The 16,359-nt window shown below is 33.0% G+C and overlaps 3 protein-coding genes and 1 long non-coding RNA gene across 5 annotated transcripts; 2 read left to right on the top strand and 2 right to left on the bottom strand.

Moving 5' to 3' along the window:
* Window positions 1–286: 286 nt before the first annotated feature.
* On the bottom strand, window positions 287–1,051 carry LOC142548364 (uncharacterized). The gene has a single exon (XM_075656662.1). The coding sequence runs from the start codon at window positions 1,049–1,051 to the stop codon at window positions 287–289; it is 765 nt and encodes a 254-aa protein (XP_075512777.1).
* A 4,700-nt stretch (window positions 1,052–5,751) lies between these two features.
* LOC142548679 (remorin-like) lies at window positions 5,752–8,178 on the top strand. Its single transcript, XM_075657156.1, has 5 exons — window positions 5,752–6,054; window positions 6,754–6,795; window positions 6,890–6,977; window positions 7,197–7,278; window positions 7,734–8,178. Exons 1-5 carry the CDS (start codon window positions 5,886–5,888, stop codon window positions 7,926–7,928), a joined length of 576 nt encoding a protein of 191 aa, XP_075513271.1. The 5' UTR covers window positions 5,752–5,885; the 3' UTR covers window positions 7,929–8,178.
* Window positions 8,179–10,838: 2,660 nt separating this feature from the next.
* On the top strand, window positions 10,839–12,383 carry LOC142548678 (uncharacterized). Its single transcript, XR_012820982.1, has 3 exons — window positions 10,839–11,178; window positions 11,321–11,458; window positions 11,590–12,383. It is a non-coding gene; the product is annotated as an uncharacterized LOC142548678 (long non-coding RNA).
* Window positions 12,384–12,549: 166 nt separating this feature from the next.
* Window positions 12,550–16,017, bottom strand: LOC142548677 (uncharacterized). Of its 2 annotated transcripts, XM_075657154.1 has the most exons (7): window positions 15,874–16,017; window positions 14,511–14,689; window positions 13,745–13,885; window positions 13,526–13,634; window positions 13,338–13,399; window positions 13,013–13,116; window positions 12,550–12,905 (listed from the first exon to the last, which is right to left on the bottom strand). In XM_075657154.1, the coding sequence occupies exons 2-7, from the start codon at window positions 14,601–14,603 to the stop codon at window positions 12,806–12,808; spliced, it is 609 nt and encodes a 202-aa protein (XP_075513269.1). In that variant the 5' UTR covers window positions 14,604–14,689; window positions 15,874–16,017; the 3' UTR covers window positions 12,550–12,805. The 2 variants fall into 2 exon arrangements, with proteins under 2 accessions (XP_075513269.1, XP_075513270.1); XM_075657155.1 differs by having other exon boundaries at window positions 12,550–12,925; window positions 14,511–15,961.
* Between the last annotated feature and the right edge of the window lie 342 nt (window positions 16,018–16,359).

Below are 16,359 nucleotides of genomic sequence, written 5' to 3'. Positions count from 1 at the left end.
TTCATAGATTCCTCAAGAGTAGCAAACATCTCCTTGTCGGAACAAACATGGCGAGTGGCACCAGTGTCGATCCACCACTCCCTTGGGTTAGAACCCACCAGATTAACTTATGATATTACAGCACAGAGATTCATGTTCGAAACCTCTTGAGATATGTTCTCCACTATATTCACCTCTCGGTTTCTCTTTGGCTTCTTACATTCAGATGCCTTGTGACCCATGCTATCACAGTTATAGCATTTTCCAGAGAACTTCTTCTTTGAAACACCTCCTTTGGATCTGAGGTTCAACTTCTTGTTGGAGGGAGAGAAGTTTCTCTTTTTCGAGCTTTGGCCATGTTCGACAACATTTGCCTTAGCGGCAACAGGAGTTCCGAACTCTTGTTGTCTTCCTCGATGCGAAGTCTAACAATGAGCTCTTCAACGTTCATCTCCTTTCGCTTGTGTTTCAAGTAGTTTTTGATATCCTTCCAAGCTGGTGGTAGTTTCTCAACTATAGCAGTCACTTGGAAAGATTCGCTCAACGTCATCCCCTCGGCGTGAATCTCGTGAAGAATCACTTGGATTTCTTGAACTTGACTGATAACCGGCTTAGAATCCACCATTTTAAAATCCAGAAAGCGGCCTATAAGAAACTTCTTGGCCTCGGCATCCTCGGTTTTGTACTTTCTGTCAAGGGATTCCCATAGCTCTTTGGCTGTCTTCTTTTCGCAGTACACATTGTACAGCGAGTCTGCCAATCCATTCAGCACATAATTTCGGCATAGGAAATCAGAATGATTCCAAGCCTCCAGTGCACTGACGGATTCAACATCTCCCTCACCCTCTTTCAGGTTAGGAGCATCCTCGAATAGGAATCTAGCCAGGTTCAGTGTTGTCAAGTAAAACAACATTTTCTGCTGCCACCTCTTGAAATCCACACTAGTGAACTTTTCAGGCTTTTCACCGTGGCTGGCTGGGACAGTAACCGCAGCAGCACGTGGGACAACTTGAGTAGGCACAGTAGGGACAACATGACTAGTTTCCCTTTGCACGCTGGATTCAGTAGCCATATCTGAACTTTAAACCATGTAATGAGTAAAATCTGTTTTAAGTTTGTTGATAAAATTATATGGAAAAACAGGACAGATATGTAGTAAACCAAACAAGCGTGCTGTTCACAGTAGAGTATGACTAATGTATAAAACCAGCAAATCGGTATCTTGAGGAAAATAATAGAATAATGATTAATTAAATCAAACCGAGGCCTGTAGCTTGTACAGTTTCCTTAAAACAGATTCGCCCCCTCCGGTATGTGCTCCGAAGATTCAGCGGACGTCTGTTTCCCAGGATACAATGGGCAAACCAGCAGAGTTGCAGCACAAAGCACTATGCTAGCGAACAAAATCAGTACCTGAACTTTATCAGTGAACAGAGCAGAAGCAGTACTGTAGCAGCAGAAGCAGCAGTACTGTAGCAGAACAGAAGTACTGTAGCAGAAGCAGAAGTACTGTAGCAGAACAGAAGCACTGTAGCAGAATAAGCAGAGGAACTGTAGCAGCAAGAGAAAGTGGATTTTTCGGTCTTTCTTTCTAGGCTAGGCACATCCTCTATTTATACATGTCAATATCATCCATATGAAAGGTCACAGGTTGCCTTAAATATGCCTTAAAGATGGTAGATGAAGCACCAACAGTTGGGGAGATGAAGCACCAAAAGTTATGCCATGCGAAAGGTCTCAAGGGCATGTGAAAGGTCTCGACTGAAAAAAATAACAAATGATGGCATAGACTGCTAGGCAAATTTTGCCTTGATCGGTCCGACATTCGACGCGCCCAGGTCGCGCTCGTACGCTTGCACACGAGTCAAGCATTTTTTTCACTGCAAATCGGGCCCATGATTTGCACTCCCCTGCGCCTGTGTGCGCGAGAGAGAACCTCTTGACCAATCATAGTTACACCTCCATAAAGTGTAACGCAATATAACTTATCTATACCACTTCGTTTTTTCAATGTGGGACAAACCCACCTTTTTAAATTTCCATTCACTCACATGGAAAGCTCATAAGCCTAAAAGTCCACCTTTAATCCAACAAAAGATTCGTGAGACCGTCTCACAAGAGACCTACTCCATTATTTAATGATATGTTTTTGCCTTAACAATGACTTTATATATGTTAGATCAAAGCATAGAGTGTCCGTGCGCATATAAATTGTAATAAAAAATTTACATTTTTTTGGTATCATGAAAAAACGTTGAGGTTTTCAAAAATGATTTAAGTAAAATTCTTTTGTAATAAAAAAATTTGATTGAAACGAATCTTTTATGCTAAACATTTTGTTCCTTAAAAAAAGGAAATACATTTTCCCATCCAACATTTATTTATTAATTTATTTGTGTTCACTTCTCTTAAACTTCATGTATTTGACATCACCTCTCCTGCTGTTATAATTTTTGCATTTTATTTATTTATTTATTTTATTTGTTCACGTTTTATTTTATTTTAAAAATTTGTCAACTAACCCTAAAATATCATATTCACGGATTCTTGAATTTTGGCTTTATATCCCAATCATATTTTTACCGACGTCTCGTTGATTGATTTGGTGCAGTGCAAATTAATCCGTTTTTTTTTTTTTTTACATTATTTTTTAAATTTTAATTTTAAAAATAAAGTAAATGATAAAATTTTGCAATTGTTTATAAAAAAAATTTATAAATAAAAAATTAATTTATTTAAATATGCGTTAGTTTAGTTTTCGAAAAAATATATACATGTACTCATCAACTTATTTTTATTTTATTATTACTAGTATTATGATTAATAAATAATAATATTTGGAATACGAAAATTTTTAAATTTGTACTTTTTTATTTTTTGAACAAAATCTTTATTTATTTAAATATACATTGATTTAGTTAGAAGAAGAAGAAGAAGAAGAAGAAGCGATATATGTGTGTCGATCTACTTATTTTTTATTTTTTAAAATTAATGAATTTGAGCTGCAACTTCTATTTTTTGTAAATGGATTAATTTGAAAGATAAATAACTTTAAAATGGTAAACTGATCAATTCATTTTTCGAAAATTTTGTGAAGGTTCAAAAATTGTTGTCAACGAAAAAATAAAAAACGATTTATCTTTAAAATTAGTCAACATACCAAAAATGGAAGTTATATATCAAATTCATTAATTTTTAAAACTAAATAATAAGTAGATCAAAACACATTCAAAGCTTCTTTTATTTTTTTTAAACAAAATCAACGTATATTTAAATAAATAAAATTTTATTTTAAAAAATAAAAAAATATGGATTCAAATAAAATTTTATTTATTTAAATATACGTTGATTTTGTTTAAAAAAATTCATCTGATTATTACGAATTTTTTTTAAACAAAATCAACGTATATTTAAATAAATAAAATTTTATTTAAATATATGTTTGGTTAGATTTTGGAATACGCATATTCCAACTATTATAATAATTATTATTTTTATTAATCACATCACTAGTAATAATAAATAAAAAATAAAAAATAATCAGATGAGTACGCATATATTTATTTTTCAAAATCTAACCCAACATATATTTAAATAAAAAAATAAAAAATTCAATTTTTTTATGATAAATTAATTAAAATTTTAAAAATAAAGAAATTTTTTAAAAAAATTGGTTAACTTACCATTTAAAGTGATCTAATTTTTAAATTATTGAATTTGAGTTTCAGGCAATGCACGATGCCTGTTGGCAGCTTGGAAGATGCAATTTTGCAGCGGACATTATAGACACTACAATATTGTAGCATTCGTTATTGATGGTGGCGTTTTACCTTAATTTTGCAAAACTTCATCATCTATCTTATTTTTAAAAATATTAATTAAAAAACCCAATTAATCATGTGTAGTTGAGAAGTACAAATTCGACCTCCTCGTGTATATACATATATATTATAGGCATGTGCTTAAGGGGCATATACGAGTTCGTACGTGAGAAAATATTCTCCAACGTCGCATTATCGATCCTTGTGTGAAACATATTTTTCATTGAAATATTTTGAAGAGTATACTCTGAGAGTCGGTGTTCGCAGTATTTTCTCTTTGATCTCTGCTTGTTCGAGAATTCCTCGATTTACCAACTCGTTTAGATAAAAAAAAATAAATATCTTATCCATATAAGAGATTTCTTATTCACGAGTAACCTTAAAAAAGTATATATATTATAGGCCTGTAAATAAATAAGAAGCTTTGGAGCTGAACAATGCCAAGCGAAATTTATTTACGTCCTTTATGTGAGAATGAATGTCTTTAAATGTGTAGTTATTATTATTAGTAGTTGTAGTATTATTATGTCGATTTTTGCCATAACTTGCTTTTATAAAGATTAATTACTTGTCGATCCATCTAAATATTGACAAAAACTTGTGTGAGACGGTCTTACAAGTCGTATTTTGTGAGACGTGTCTCTTATTTGGGTCATCCATGAAAAAATATTACATTTTTATGCTAAGAGTATTACTTTTGTATTGTGAATATAGGTAGGGTTGACCCGTCTCACAGATAAAGATTTGTGACATCGTCTCACAAAAAACCTACTTCTTTGTCATGTTTTATATTCCGTTTGCTCTATGTATCAATAAATTATTGTGAGTCAAATGTTTGGCCAAATATCAACAAATTGTGAAGTTTTAAGCTATCCTTAGACCCCGAGGGATAAAAAAAATGACAGACAAAGATAAATACGATTGTGTGACAAAATATATACCGTTTTGTACGATTTTAACCAGATGAATTAAATTTATATATTTGAATGTAAAATCCAAATTATCCTTATCATAAATGCAAAATTACGATTGCTATTTAAGAAGCCATAATACCAAGGTAATGTGCAAACAATGCATAAATCTAAGAGGTATTAAGTAAATATTCACTCTTACGTACAATTTTAAACCTATTCTGATTTCTCAAACAAACTAAAGAGTCAATGTTGCCATAATTTCCATATATTATTTAATTAAAAAACTTTTGACATTTTTTGCTACGTGTCGTTTTCTTGAAGTTTGAAGTTAACACATCTATCGACGTGGTTCTTGTTATTTTTGTTTTTTTTTTAAAAAAATAAAGAAAATATCGACGTGGGGACTATACTTTTAACATTATTGGTAAACAGCTACTCAATGAATAGATATATGCGATAAAATAAAAGAAATAGAAACATATATATACAGAACATCTCTTTTGTGAGACGATATCACGTATCTTTATTTATGAGACGGGTCAATCCTACTAATATTCACAATAAAAAATAATACTCTCAACATAAAAAATAATAATTTTTCATGAATGACCCAAATAATATATTCGTCTCACAAATACGACCCCGTAAAACCGTCTCACCCAAGTTTTTGTTATATTTTTGAACTAAAAAATTTTAGATTCCACGTGTTATCGAATGTATTATATCGTAAAATGCATAAGTTTCATTATAATTTAATCATGAGATTTATATTAAAAATATGTCATATTAAATTCTTCTCAAATTAATTATTTAAACTAAGGTGAAAAGTCACTGTGAGACCGTCTCACGAACTCTCACGAGATGTAAGATAATTCATAAAAAATATTATTTTTTATATTAAAAATATTATTTTTTATCGTGAATAACTGAAAAAATTGAAAATAAAAATTTGTTAAACAGGTTAGATAGATATTTTTTTTATACTTATGGACATGGTGTGGCAAACACGTGGGGGCAACATCATCTGTACCAATGATCCAGCTCTTGTTCAATTCAAGAGACAACAACTTTACTACGACCAGCCTATTTTAACCTGTCATCCCACGTACGTTCTCACTTCTCACTACGTTTTCTGCCAAAACTAAGTAGATTACCGAAGTTTCCTTAAGTGATGACCGTGGAAGTAGCCCAGAAGGTGGAGCCTGAGGTCCCGCCTCCGCCTCCCCCGCCACAGGTAGCGCCAGTTGAAGCTCGGAAAGATGTAGCAGGAGAGAAGGCTGTAGTCCCACCTCCCACGGAAGAGAAACCGGATGATTCCAAGGCTCTTGCTGTCGTTGAAAGTAAATAGTTTAACCCACTTTTCTAATATGTTTGTTTATTTATTGTATTTTCACGTGTATGCTAGTGTTGAAGTGTTGAAATCTTTCAAAATTTCTGGGTTTATTTTATCGTCTTTGCATGTAAAGGATCGGAATAAAGGTTATTTTTTTCTGTTTTTCTGAAATATTGGTCCTTGATCTGTAGATTTGATATCCGATTTGAGGTTGCTTCTTGGGATATTAATGAAGGAAGGGCTGTTATAAGTTATAACTAGGATTGGAACAGGATCAACTAGTGGAGTGTTTTGTATTTAGAGTGATTTTGTTATGGGATGGCACTAATTGTTTGTGCCTTCCTCTGAGATGAAATTATACTGCATTGATGAAGTTATTTTGGTGCTTTCGCTGATGAGAAGATTTGTTTACTCTGTATCTTTGTTTTAACCTTTTAAAACTAACCCAAAAGGATAACATGTAGCTCACACGAGGGGAAAGGAAGAAATTTCGAGAAGGTAGAATATATCCAGTGGATCCATTTTTATTTTTTTTCGTGGTTTGAAGTTTTACTTGATTGCTACAGCTCCATTTCTTCCATGTTGATGTTCAAAGTTACATAGTAATTTTGAATCTACACATATGCAGCCTGGTAATTACCTGACCACCTATTAATTAAGCAAATATTTCCTAATTGTTTAATTTTCTTCTGGTTTATTGCTGAAGAACCCGCTGAGGTGAAAGGACCTAGGGGATCTATCGACAGAGGTAATCGAGACTGAAACAATCCGTCTTTAAGTTCTTTTGAGTTTTGAGAAGTGGATGAATCAAGAAAATGCTTAATTCTTTCACTATATTTTAGACGCAGTATTAACTCGGGTAGCAACGGAGAAGAGGTTGTCCTTTATCAGAGCTTGGGAGGACAGTGAGAAGTCAAAAGCTGAAAACAAGTGCGGGCTCTCTATAACAGAAAATATTTTTATCTGTTTAATTTGCCAGTTATTTGTTAGTATTAAAATTAAAATTAGTATCTCAAAATCATATACACATCATTTACTTAACAACGAGACATTGTCTAGCTAGAACAGTCATGCAAAATATGAATCAGGGTGAATGTAAATGAGGAGGATATTGATGTGGTTCGTATCTACTGAACTATTTACCTACAGAGCTCAGAAGAATTTATCAGCCATTGGGGTATGGGAAAACTGCAAGAAAGCTGGTCTAGAAGCCGAGCTTAAGCAGATTGAGGTAATTAGTGTAATTTTCCGTCTTCGTTTATTTGTATGACGTTTATTTTTCTTTTTCAATCAGCCGATCCGCATTCATATCATTTTCTCCCCATGAAAGTGTTGGAAATGGATTGAGTTTCTTAAAAAAATTAACCACCTCGGATCATACACCATGTATTGCTGACTAATTTAGCGTTTTCATGAACAAGTTGTACCCTCTTGTAATTTATTTTGGAGGGAAACAAGGGCTGTTTTTGGTTTCATTTCTGTCATTTTAGGATATGTGTTTTTGAAAATATGTTTATGAAGATTGAATCAGGAAAGACGATGTAAGTTTGTTTGCTTTTACTAATAAGATATTCTTACTGTGTATCAAGAGATGGATCAAACAAGGGATGTAGACACTTAGCCGCCAAGAAAATGGATATTTTGTCTCTCTCTTTTTCTTGACCCGAATGTATGGATGGTCTGCAGAAAAAACTGGAGAAAAAGAAAGCAAAATACATAGAGAAGGTGAAAAACAAGGTTGCTGTAATCCACAAGGCAGCAGAAGAAAAACGGGCGACAACTGAAGCCAAACGAGGGGAAGATCTTCTCAAGGCAGAGGAGACTGCGGCAAAATACCGCGCCACCGGAACTGGTCCAAGAAAATTACTGGGGTGTTTTTGAAGATGGAATTATATTCGTAACCGAGGTTCACGTTCTACATTTTATGTTTGAACAAGTGTTAATTGTTCATATGTTTATTTGTGTGTGGTAAATTGTGGAATTTGTATCTGTTTGAGCATTGCTTGACCACTATGTGTGAATGAATATTGAAATAGATTTGTGAAAAACAGTAGTTCCTCTGTACTTTGGAAAAGACATGTTTTGTTTTTTTTCTTGATTGATTGATGAAAGGAACATTATTGGATTTTAATTTCAATGTGTCTGCTAATCTTTTTTCAATGTAATAGAGACGATGTTGCTCATTCATTAACTCCTGCTGTTTTTGGACTATTGTAGTTAATAATTCATTGATAGCATGTTTATTTTTCGATTTTCGATTAACTATAAATAACGTGTTGTCCTATAAATCCTCTTATTTACTTTACACAAAGAATGCTCCATAAATTAAATTAAGGTAAAAACTTGTGTGAGATGGTCTCACGAGTCGTATTTTGTGAGACGGATATTTTATTTGGGCCATATATGAAAAATATTATTTTTTATTGTGAATATCAATAGGATTGATCCGTCTCATAGATAAAGATTCGTGAGACCGTATCTTAAATTAATTATCACAGCACAAGGATTTATTAGGTCGATTAGACGTGGCCGGCAATGCATGGAGTATGTGAATGACTTGAAGAGGATTTATTGATAAAAGAGGTATTTTATTTTTATTCAATTTTTTTTATGAAAATAAAAAAAATATGTTTCTTCGAAAATTTTATGAAAATAAAAAATATGTTTCTTCTTCTTCTTTTTTTTTTTTTGTGTCTTCATGATTTCTTCCACGATGTTTGGAGGAATAAAAAATAAAATTTGGAATTAACTTTAAAATTTATGGATTTGGAATTTATTTTGTTGGTTGGTAAATGTTATTTAAGAATTAGATTTGATAGTTGAAATAACATTATTTGATATAAAAAATTTCTTTACTCATATATTTAAATCTCTTATTTATTAATAAAATATAATACATGTATATTTTTAATTACTAGTAGCAAAGTATGTGTGTTGTTTGTGGGTGATGAATTTCGGTGTACTATGAGTATTGATCGTAAATTTGCAAATCAATATAGGCACATGAATTTTTCACAAATTATTCAATAACAAATATTATTTCACAGTTTATCAATCATTTTTAATAACCATGATTCTATTTTTCCAATTTTTTTTGTTTGATTTTGAATCATTCGATATCTTTTTCATATATATATATATATATATTTATATATTTATTTATTTTTTCTTGTTTCTTTGTTCGATTAAATTCAGGAATTCATAATCATATATATTTGATTTTCATGTTTCTTTTTCATCATCGGATTTGACGGTGATTAATCTATTTGATACTTGCCTTGTTTTTTTCTCATGATCTTCTTATTTTATTTATTTGAGTCGTTCACACATCGATCTTACTCCATTTTATTTCATCTTGTTTTTTTTTTTTTGAAATATCACTTGGTTATGCATCACTGTAAATCAAATAATGATAATTTAAGTTTTTTTTTCAAATGTGTTGGATAATTATGTTTCAAAATAATAAAAGTTTCAATGAATAAATAATAATCATCATAAACGAAATAGATAAATCAATTATTTAAAATCAGATTATAGAATTTCATGTTATCATGTCTGAATACAAATAATAAAGATTGAGAAAGATGAACACATATCTATATAGCAAATCTAAAATACAAATTATTTGAATAATTCATAATTTAAATTTAAACCTAATAAACATGAACAATAATTTATTTATTTTTACTCAAAAAATTAAGGAAAGGCGCGCAAGGACACCCCAAAATTGTGCCCCTACATGCCTAGAATGGGCGCCACCACACGCTTGTGCCTGACCTGACAGACCACGGCAAGTGGGTGCGATGATCATGTAGTTTCGAATTTCTGGAGATTTTTTTTAAATAATTTTACGTAATTAGAAATTATCAACCTAAATCAATGAAAATTTTGTTTTCAACCAAAATATTTTTCAAATATACAACCATATCATAAAAATTTCAAATAACTTTTTTTTCAGATCTGGAATGAAATAATATATAAAATTTTAAACAAATCTCAATGATCCAATTATGAGTGTCTCTGATTCCAAATCTATGAGCTCTTTTCTTTAAGTGTATCTTTCAATTTCTTTTCAAAACTATTTTCTATAACATGATAGATAATAGGAAACGCAATCTCGTGCGTACTGGAGACCTTGGCCCATATCTAAATAATGTATAGTGTTATCTTTTCATTTTTTTTTAACTATCGTAAAAACAGAAATTACATTTATGTTTTTACACATTAAATCTCAAAATCTATTAGGTACATTAAAGTTTAATAACTCAAAATATTAATTGATCACTTTATTTTGAGTTTAACTTAATAAACACACGAAGCAAAATTATCTTTATATAAATCCATATAAATAAAAATTGATCTAACATTGTGTTCATTTGCGTTTATTACCATCCTTCAGCTACATTTTCGATATCTGTTATTTTTCAAGAATATCCACCCCTTATTCCCTCGTCAGTTCTGGATGAATGCTGTTCGCACTATTAATTTCTTTCCTTTTCTCTATATTAGACTATCAGTAAAATCTTACTTCGTTTGGTTTGTTCATATATTTGCAGTACTACATTGATCCTATTAGTGGATCATTTCCGATCTATGCAAGAAGTTTCCCCTTACTTCAAAACAACAGATTCGGGAAGGGTTGAGTGCAAGCCAGACAGTGGTAATGTCAACAAGGATTTGGGAGATCAATTTGAATCTGTTAGTAGATTTGTTGATATTTTAGTTTTTTCTGTTATTTCAAGGTCTTATATACCTCGATGAGACAGCCGCATGCAAGCACGCAACATTCGTTCATTGATGTTGATTTCTAGTTTAAGAAAGATTTACACCCTTGCAGTAATGCAGCAACTATCTAATTCTAACTTGAGAATTGTGTTCTTTCTTGTAATCAGAACCGGTGCTTGCCACCTGCTCAAAAGGTACTGCAACAAGCACTGATAATTTGGCAGAAGAAAATTGTTTGGAACGAATTGAAGAGCAAATGTATGTGATTCTGAAGCTGTGTTGCTTTATGATAAGCTACAACCAGTAAACATGGTGGAAGAACGTGAACATATAAAGGAGGAATTTAAGAATTCGACTGAAAGTGAAGCAGACGAAAATGCTGGTCAGGATCAGAGCTTAAACTTAGGTGCAAAACATGTTTTGCTGCAAATTTTACGTAACATTGCATGTTCACTCCCAGGATATGTTTAGTCACATGATAGCTATGGTGTGATCGACATTTTTAAATTTTCATGTCTTATTTTCCTTGTGAATTATTCATTTTGCAGGCTGAACAGGTGCAATAATGGAAAATAAGACCTGGAACGTTCCAAATATTGAGATGGAAGGTGGAAATATCATAGATAAGAGATTGGCGGTCAACGATGATGAAAGTAGTGTTGTCGAGGATCAAACCTTACAATCAGGTGCAAAAGATATCAAAAATTTCCTTCTTTATTAATAAAATCGAAGTCTTCTATGTTCATAAACAAACTGTTGCATCGATGAAGTTTCTTCATGAGAAGTTGAGGACCACCAGTGTTTTGCTCTGTTACAGGGTCAAAACATATTCGCATGAAATTGTTTTTAAGCCGGAGATCAATGGATTGGAGGAAGGAGAAAAATAAGATTCTTCGTCTGTTGTTCTTCAAGACACACCACCAGAAGTAAACAAAAAAGCCGAAAAACTAGGGCACAAGAACAAGAGGAAAAGATCGAGTGGTAAGTGGATGAATAACTTACCTCAGAGGACTTCCAAGAGACTTACTCGTGCAGAAGCTGATACATCACCGCAAGTAAAAACAAGAAACAATGCTAATGGCGAAGCATCGGTCTCATGTGACCCAGAGGCTAATTCTGCTGAAAAAGCCATAAACTGTGATCCCGTGAAAGAACATTCTACAAACTGGAGAAGAGAGATTCCAGCGAATAACATGCAGAAAGATCTTGATATATTGCCCTGTATAGATTATGAAAAAATTGGAAAACATCTTGATTCCTCTTTGAACGATTTCTTGATGGATTCATGGCTCTCAAAACTCTCACGGTTGTTATCTCGATAGAAGACATGCACGAAGTCAAAGATTGTCAAGTTGCTTCCAATCCTTCACCAAACCAAGTTTATATGATTCTGTTTTTTCTTCAGTTTTGCCTCCTGGAGATTTGTTGTCCGACCCATGTTTCGAATTTGCAGTAAAAACACTCGCAGGTGGAATTCCTATGCAGTGTAGCTCATATACTCAGGTTTCATTGGAGCAGACTTCGAGCTCATCAAGATCCAGCTATTGCAACAGCACAAGTTTACCGCAGTTCAGGATAAACAGCTTCTGTCCATCGAGTTGTTAAAGTTTATCTCCAATTCTCTTTTGCAACTCCATAATGTAGACATAGTTGTCTTCTTTGTCTACATATCCGGTTCCATCTATTTTTTCCTAATCTAGTCAAATATTAATTCAATGTGTGACAATGCAAATGTGTGGATATTTTGAATGATTCAGTCAAGCCACCAGGAAGAATATGCACCAAACATATAATAAAAACGTCAAAAAACTGTAGGATTTCCTTGGGTATTATAGACGTTGAGAACTGTATATAAACTCCAGTACAACAGAAAATTATATGAAAAAGGTTAAAAATGGAAGATCTACATGGACCGAGAGTTTGTAACAAGCAGATGTGCAGAAGATATAGTTAGTCGGTCTAATTATATATAGGATGCAATTCGGGCAGTAATTTACGTAGGAAGTAACAAAATGGGGTTCTATACAAGACTTTCAAACAACACTAGAGCCTGCACGAACCCTCAACGTTTCACTTCTCTTGCTTCTCTCCATAGCATCTACCAGCCAGTTCACACTTTCTTTTATACCCAACCTACGGTAAGATTCCAGAACCTTTTAACAAGGAGAGAGCTTTGACTCCCAAGTGCGGAGTAGCACTTTGTATCATATACATATTCAAAAGCTTAGTTTAGCACTTACCCATCAAATGCAGAAACAGATTGAAATGTATAAGATCTCTCGTCCAATTTCTTGAGGTCCAGATATCGGGCAAGTTCATCAGATGATACAGCTTCTTCAAGATCCTGAAAATACACAAGTTAATAAAAATGTAGTTCACTAGTATTTACGTTCTCCTTTTCTATTTTAAATCATGGCCTTTTGGCACTTTGAACATTTTAGAACAGATAATGCACGAAAAGAAGCTTAAAGATGACTGGTTGTACAGAATTTTCAGCTTCATCCATCCAGTCTCAAAGTTTTTTCAATATTTACTACTACAGTACTACGGAAAGAATAGCTTTACCTGTTTGTTGGCTAATATCAGTAGTGGAGCTCCTTGTAGATCCTCATGCCGAAGAACCTTTTCTGAAAATCATACAAATTTATTCTAGCATCAGGGTGTAGTCGAAGAAAATACATAAACGAGGCTCATGCCAGCAATAGATTTGTTCATTTCTTAAGTTCACAGACTCTTCACCCTGATATATTTACCAAGTGCAGATTTCGAATCCTCAAAACGTGATGGACAAGCAGCATCAACTACGAAAATCACAGCATGTGCCTCTTCATAGTATTTTTCCCAAATAGAGCGAAGACCAGGCTGGTGAAACGTAAGTCTTGCATCAGTGACATTTTTCATAATGAAAGTATAGGATTTTGGAAATAAGTTCATGCCGCATAAACCAGAAAAGTCTGGGTCGCATTTCAAACCTGACCTCCCAGGTCCCAGAATACAAGTTTTGTGTTTGACACTTCGACACGACCGATATTAAGTCCAACAGTTGGAACAATTCGATCTGGAGGAAGACCTTCCAAGTTTGAATACTGTGATTTCAATCTCTCCAGTAATGTCTGTGGAGTCATAATCAGAAAGAGCTAAAAACAACGAGATTCTAAGAATAATACAGTGTTGGAAAAAATAACTGACTGCCAATATTCAGATGAAGATATGACTATATACAAGTCGCTGGAAATCTCTGATAAAAACATAGTCATCCCAAGGACAAAAATATAGTAAAATGATTTAACAAACAATGACCCAGGCTAAAAATATTCCTCATGGAACTCTTGTTTGGAGTTTGGACATGTAAATGACTTTTGAACTAGCAACTAAGTAATTTTATTTACAAATGCAAGAGCGTTACCACTTTCCTTAATTTCACAGGATAAGAATCAGCTTAAATCATATGTAGCTTAATTTGCTTTTGAATACCAATGGCAGCTTAAGCAACATGTTTTTCATCATAAATTATCTGATCCACACACTTGAGCTCAGCAGATGCAAAAAGTGACAAGATAATTTGAATCACCAAACAACATTGAAGTATATTATGATAAAAGCACACTGTGTAGACAGCATGGCTACAGCAGCTTATTTGACAGCAGATTATTCAGTTCCATCAAATCATGAGGCTACAATAACAAGTCAGACAGAAACAATTAAGGTCAATGAAAGAACATCAGTTGAGCATATTACCGTTTTTCCAGCCTTATCAATTCCAAGTATAAGAACATGAAACTCCGTTTTACTGAAAGTATACTTCCACAATCCATAAAACAGTGAAAACATCTCTCTCTAATTATGAATTTTATGTTTCTTCTTTGTTAGAATCCTTGGGTCAGGAGAGAATAAGAATTCAAAATCCACAATATAATCTGCAGTTAAAGAAAAACCATCAGTCATCAGTTCATGAAAAAAAATTGAAGAGAGATTATCCTTAAGATTGGATTAAAGTGAAACAATTCATGAGGGAATGTATTTCTGCATCAACTTGAAATTCGCTTAGGTTGCGCTTGAATTGATAAATTTAATTTACAGGAAACGATTTCATTTGGCGTAAGATTTGAGGAATGTATTTCAAACAACGCTCATCTTGTGTGCATTTGAAATCCATATAACTGTTGGAAATGTTTTAAGTGATTCAAAATGGATTTAAAATTCACTTGAATTTGATTCATTCAAACAAGTCAAGAAATTTGAAATCCATCGTTCAAATCCACCAATCTAAGTGCAACCTTAGATCACCTAGAAAAGGTATTTGTATACATCATCCATTATTTGTAGGCACCATACAATCAACACAATTTCCAACAAAACATCAAATAACATGGCGTCTCGTATGTGAGCTACTTTGCTGAAACAACATTTGCTCGTGTAAGTGTTTAACCATTGAACTGACATTTACCAACATCCAAGAAAAAAATGATTTCGGAATAATATCACCCCATTTTAACAAATGTAGAATCAACTTCTTTAAAGTGCCAAGTCTCCTACATGCAAGATGGTGCCTTTTCTAATTTCGGCATGCAGATTATAAACAAAATTACACCATCGGATCAAGCTTCTTTCCTCTCCCTTACAGAAATGGCAAGGCGTCCATAGTTTTTTCTCCGAGTAATAGTATATGTTAATGCCAAAAGAAATATTCAAAACCATGCGATAAGTACTAAACATTTCCAAAATGCACCCACTCCTCAAGATCCAATAACCATAAAATGAGAACGGGCTTTTTCTACAAACCCGTGATACCTAAAGATCCAATAACCATAAAATGGAAACGAAAATAATAAAAAAAATCAATAAATCTAAACCCCAATTGAACAATAAATCAAGAAATGGAGAACACGTTCCTGCAACACGAGCTTCATCCAGATCTCAAGTCCATAACAACAACAAATCTACAAGTCTTAAAGAATACATGTATCAAAACAACAAGCAAATTCACGCGATTATTTTAATTTGGAAACAACAAGAAACGATCGAAATCCTGGATTAAGATAAGGCAGTCAGCTCTGAAAAAAATTATATAAATACACATATATAATTGAGAAAATCAAACCTAAAAATGGGGAGATTGACCAGAAAATGGGAAAGATCGAATGAAATTCGTGCTGTGCTGTGGTGTGCTGTGCTGCCCAATGTCAATCAGCGGTTTCCCAGTGAACCCACTCCCAAAGATGAATTGGTCGTTCCAAAATTTCGAAGAATCTAAACTAATTTTTTTGTTTGACCAATATTTTTTTAGTACTGTTTGACCAAGATCTAGATATATGCTATTTTCAAAAATAATTACTGAGTTAGGTCTTTTGTGAGACGGATAACCCTAACAATATTCCCAATAAAAAGTAATACTCTTAAAGCTATGTTTGATAGCCATGATAAGATAATGATTATTTAATAATCATTCCCTTATATCGCGTTTGATTCGTTTTTATTAATCTATAGGCCCTTGGTTATGATTGAAAGCCACACTATTCATGTTATTTGTGTGATTAAATATCCATCCTCAAAGGTGTGATAATTAATATTTTTTGAATAGTGATCA

This window comes from Primulina tabacum, chromosome 6 (assembly GCF_025594145.1).
Source record: "Primulina tabacum isolate GXHZ01 chromosome 6, ASM2559414v2, whole genome shotgun sequence".
Taxonomy (NCBI): Eukaryota; Viridiplantae; Streptophyta; class Magnoliopsida; order Lamiales; family Gesneriaceae; genus Primulina; species Primulina tabacum.
The sequence above is the reverse complement of the archived record's forward strand: the minus strand, read 5'-3'. Positions and strand labels throughout refer to the sequence as shown.

Bases quoted from the DNA above. Each gene is read 5' to 3' on its own strand.
- LOC142548364 (XM_075656662.1), bottom strand. From the start codon at position 1,051: ATGGCTACTGAATCCAGCGTGCAAAGGGAAACTAGTCATGTTGTCCCT.
- LOC142548679 (XM_075657156.1), top strand. From the start codon at position 5,886: ATGACCGTGGAAGTAGCCCAGAAGGTGGAGCCTGAGGTCCCGCCTCCG. The intron at 6,978-7,196 runs GTGCGGGCTCTC...ATTTACCTACAG, and splicing joins AAGTCAAAAGCTGAAAACAA to AGCTCAGAAGAATTTATCAG. The intron at 7,279-7,733 runs GTAATTAGTGTA...GATGGTCTGCAG, and splicing joins CCGAGCTTAAGCAGATTGAG to AAAAAACTGGAGAAAAAGAA.
- LOC142548677 (XM_075657154.1), bottom strand. From the start codon at position 14,603: ATGTTTTCACTGTTTTATGGATTGTGGAAGTATACTTTCAGTAAAACG. The intron at 13,635-13,744 runs GTTTGAAATGCG...ACGTTTCACCAG, and splicing joins TCTGGGACCTGGGAGGTCAG to CCTGGTCTTCGCTCTATTTG. The intron at 12,906-13,012 runs GTAAGTGCTAAA...ATCTTACCGTAG, and splicing joins TCTGTTTCTGCATTTGATGG to GTTGGGTATAAAAGAAAGTG.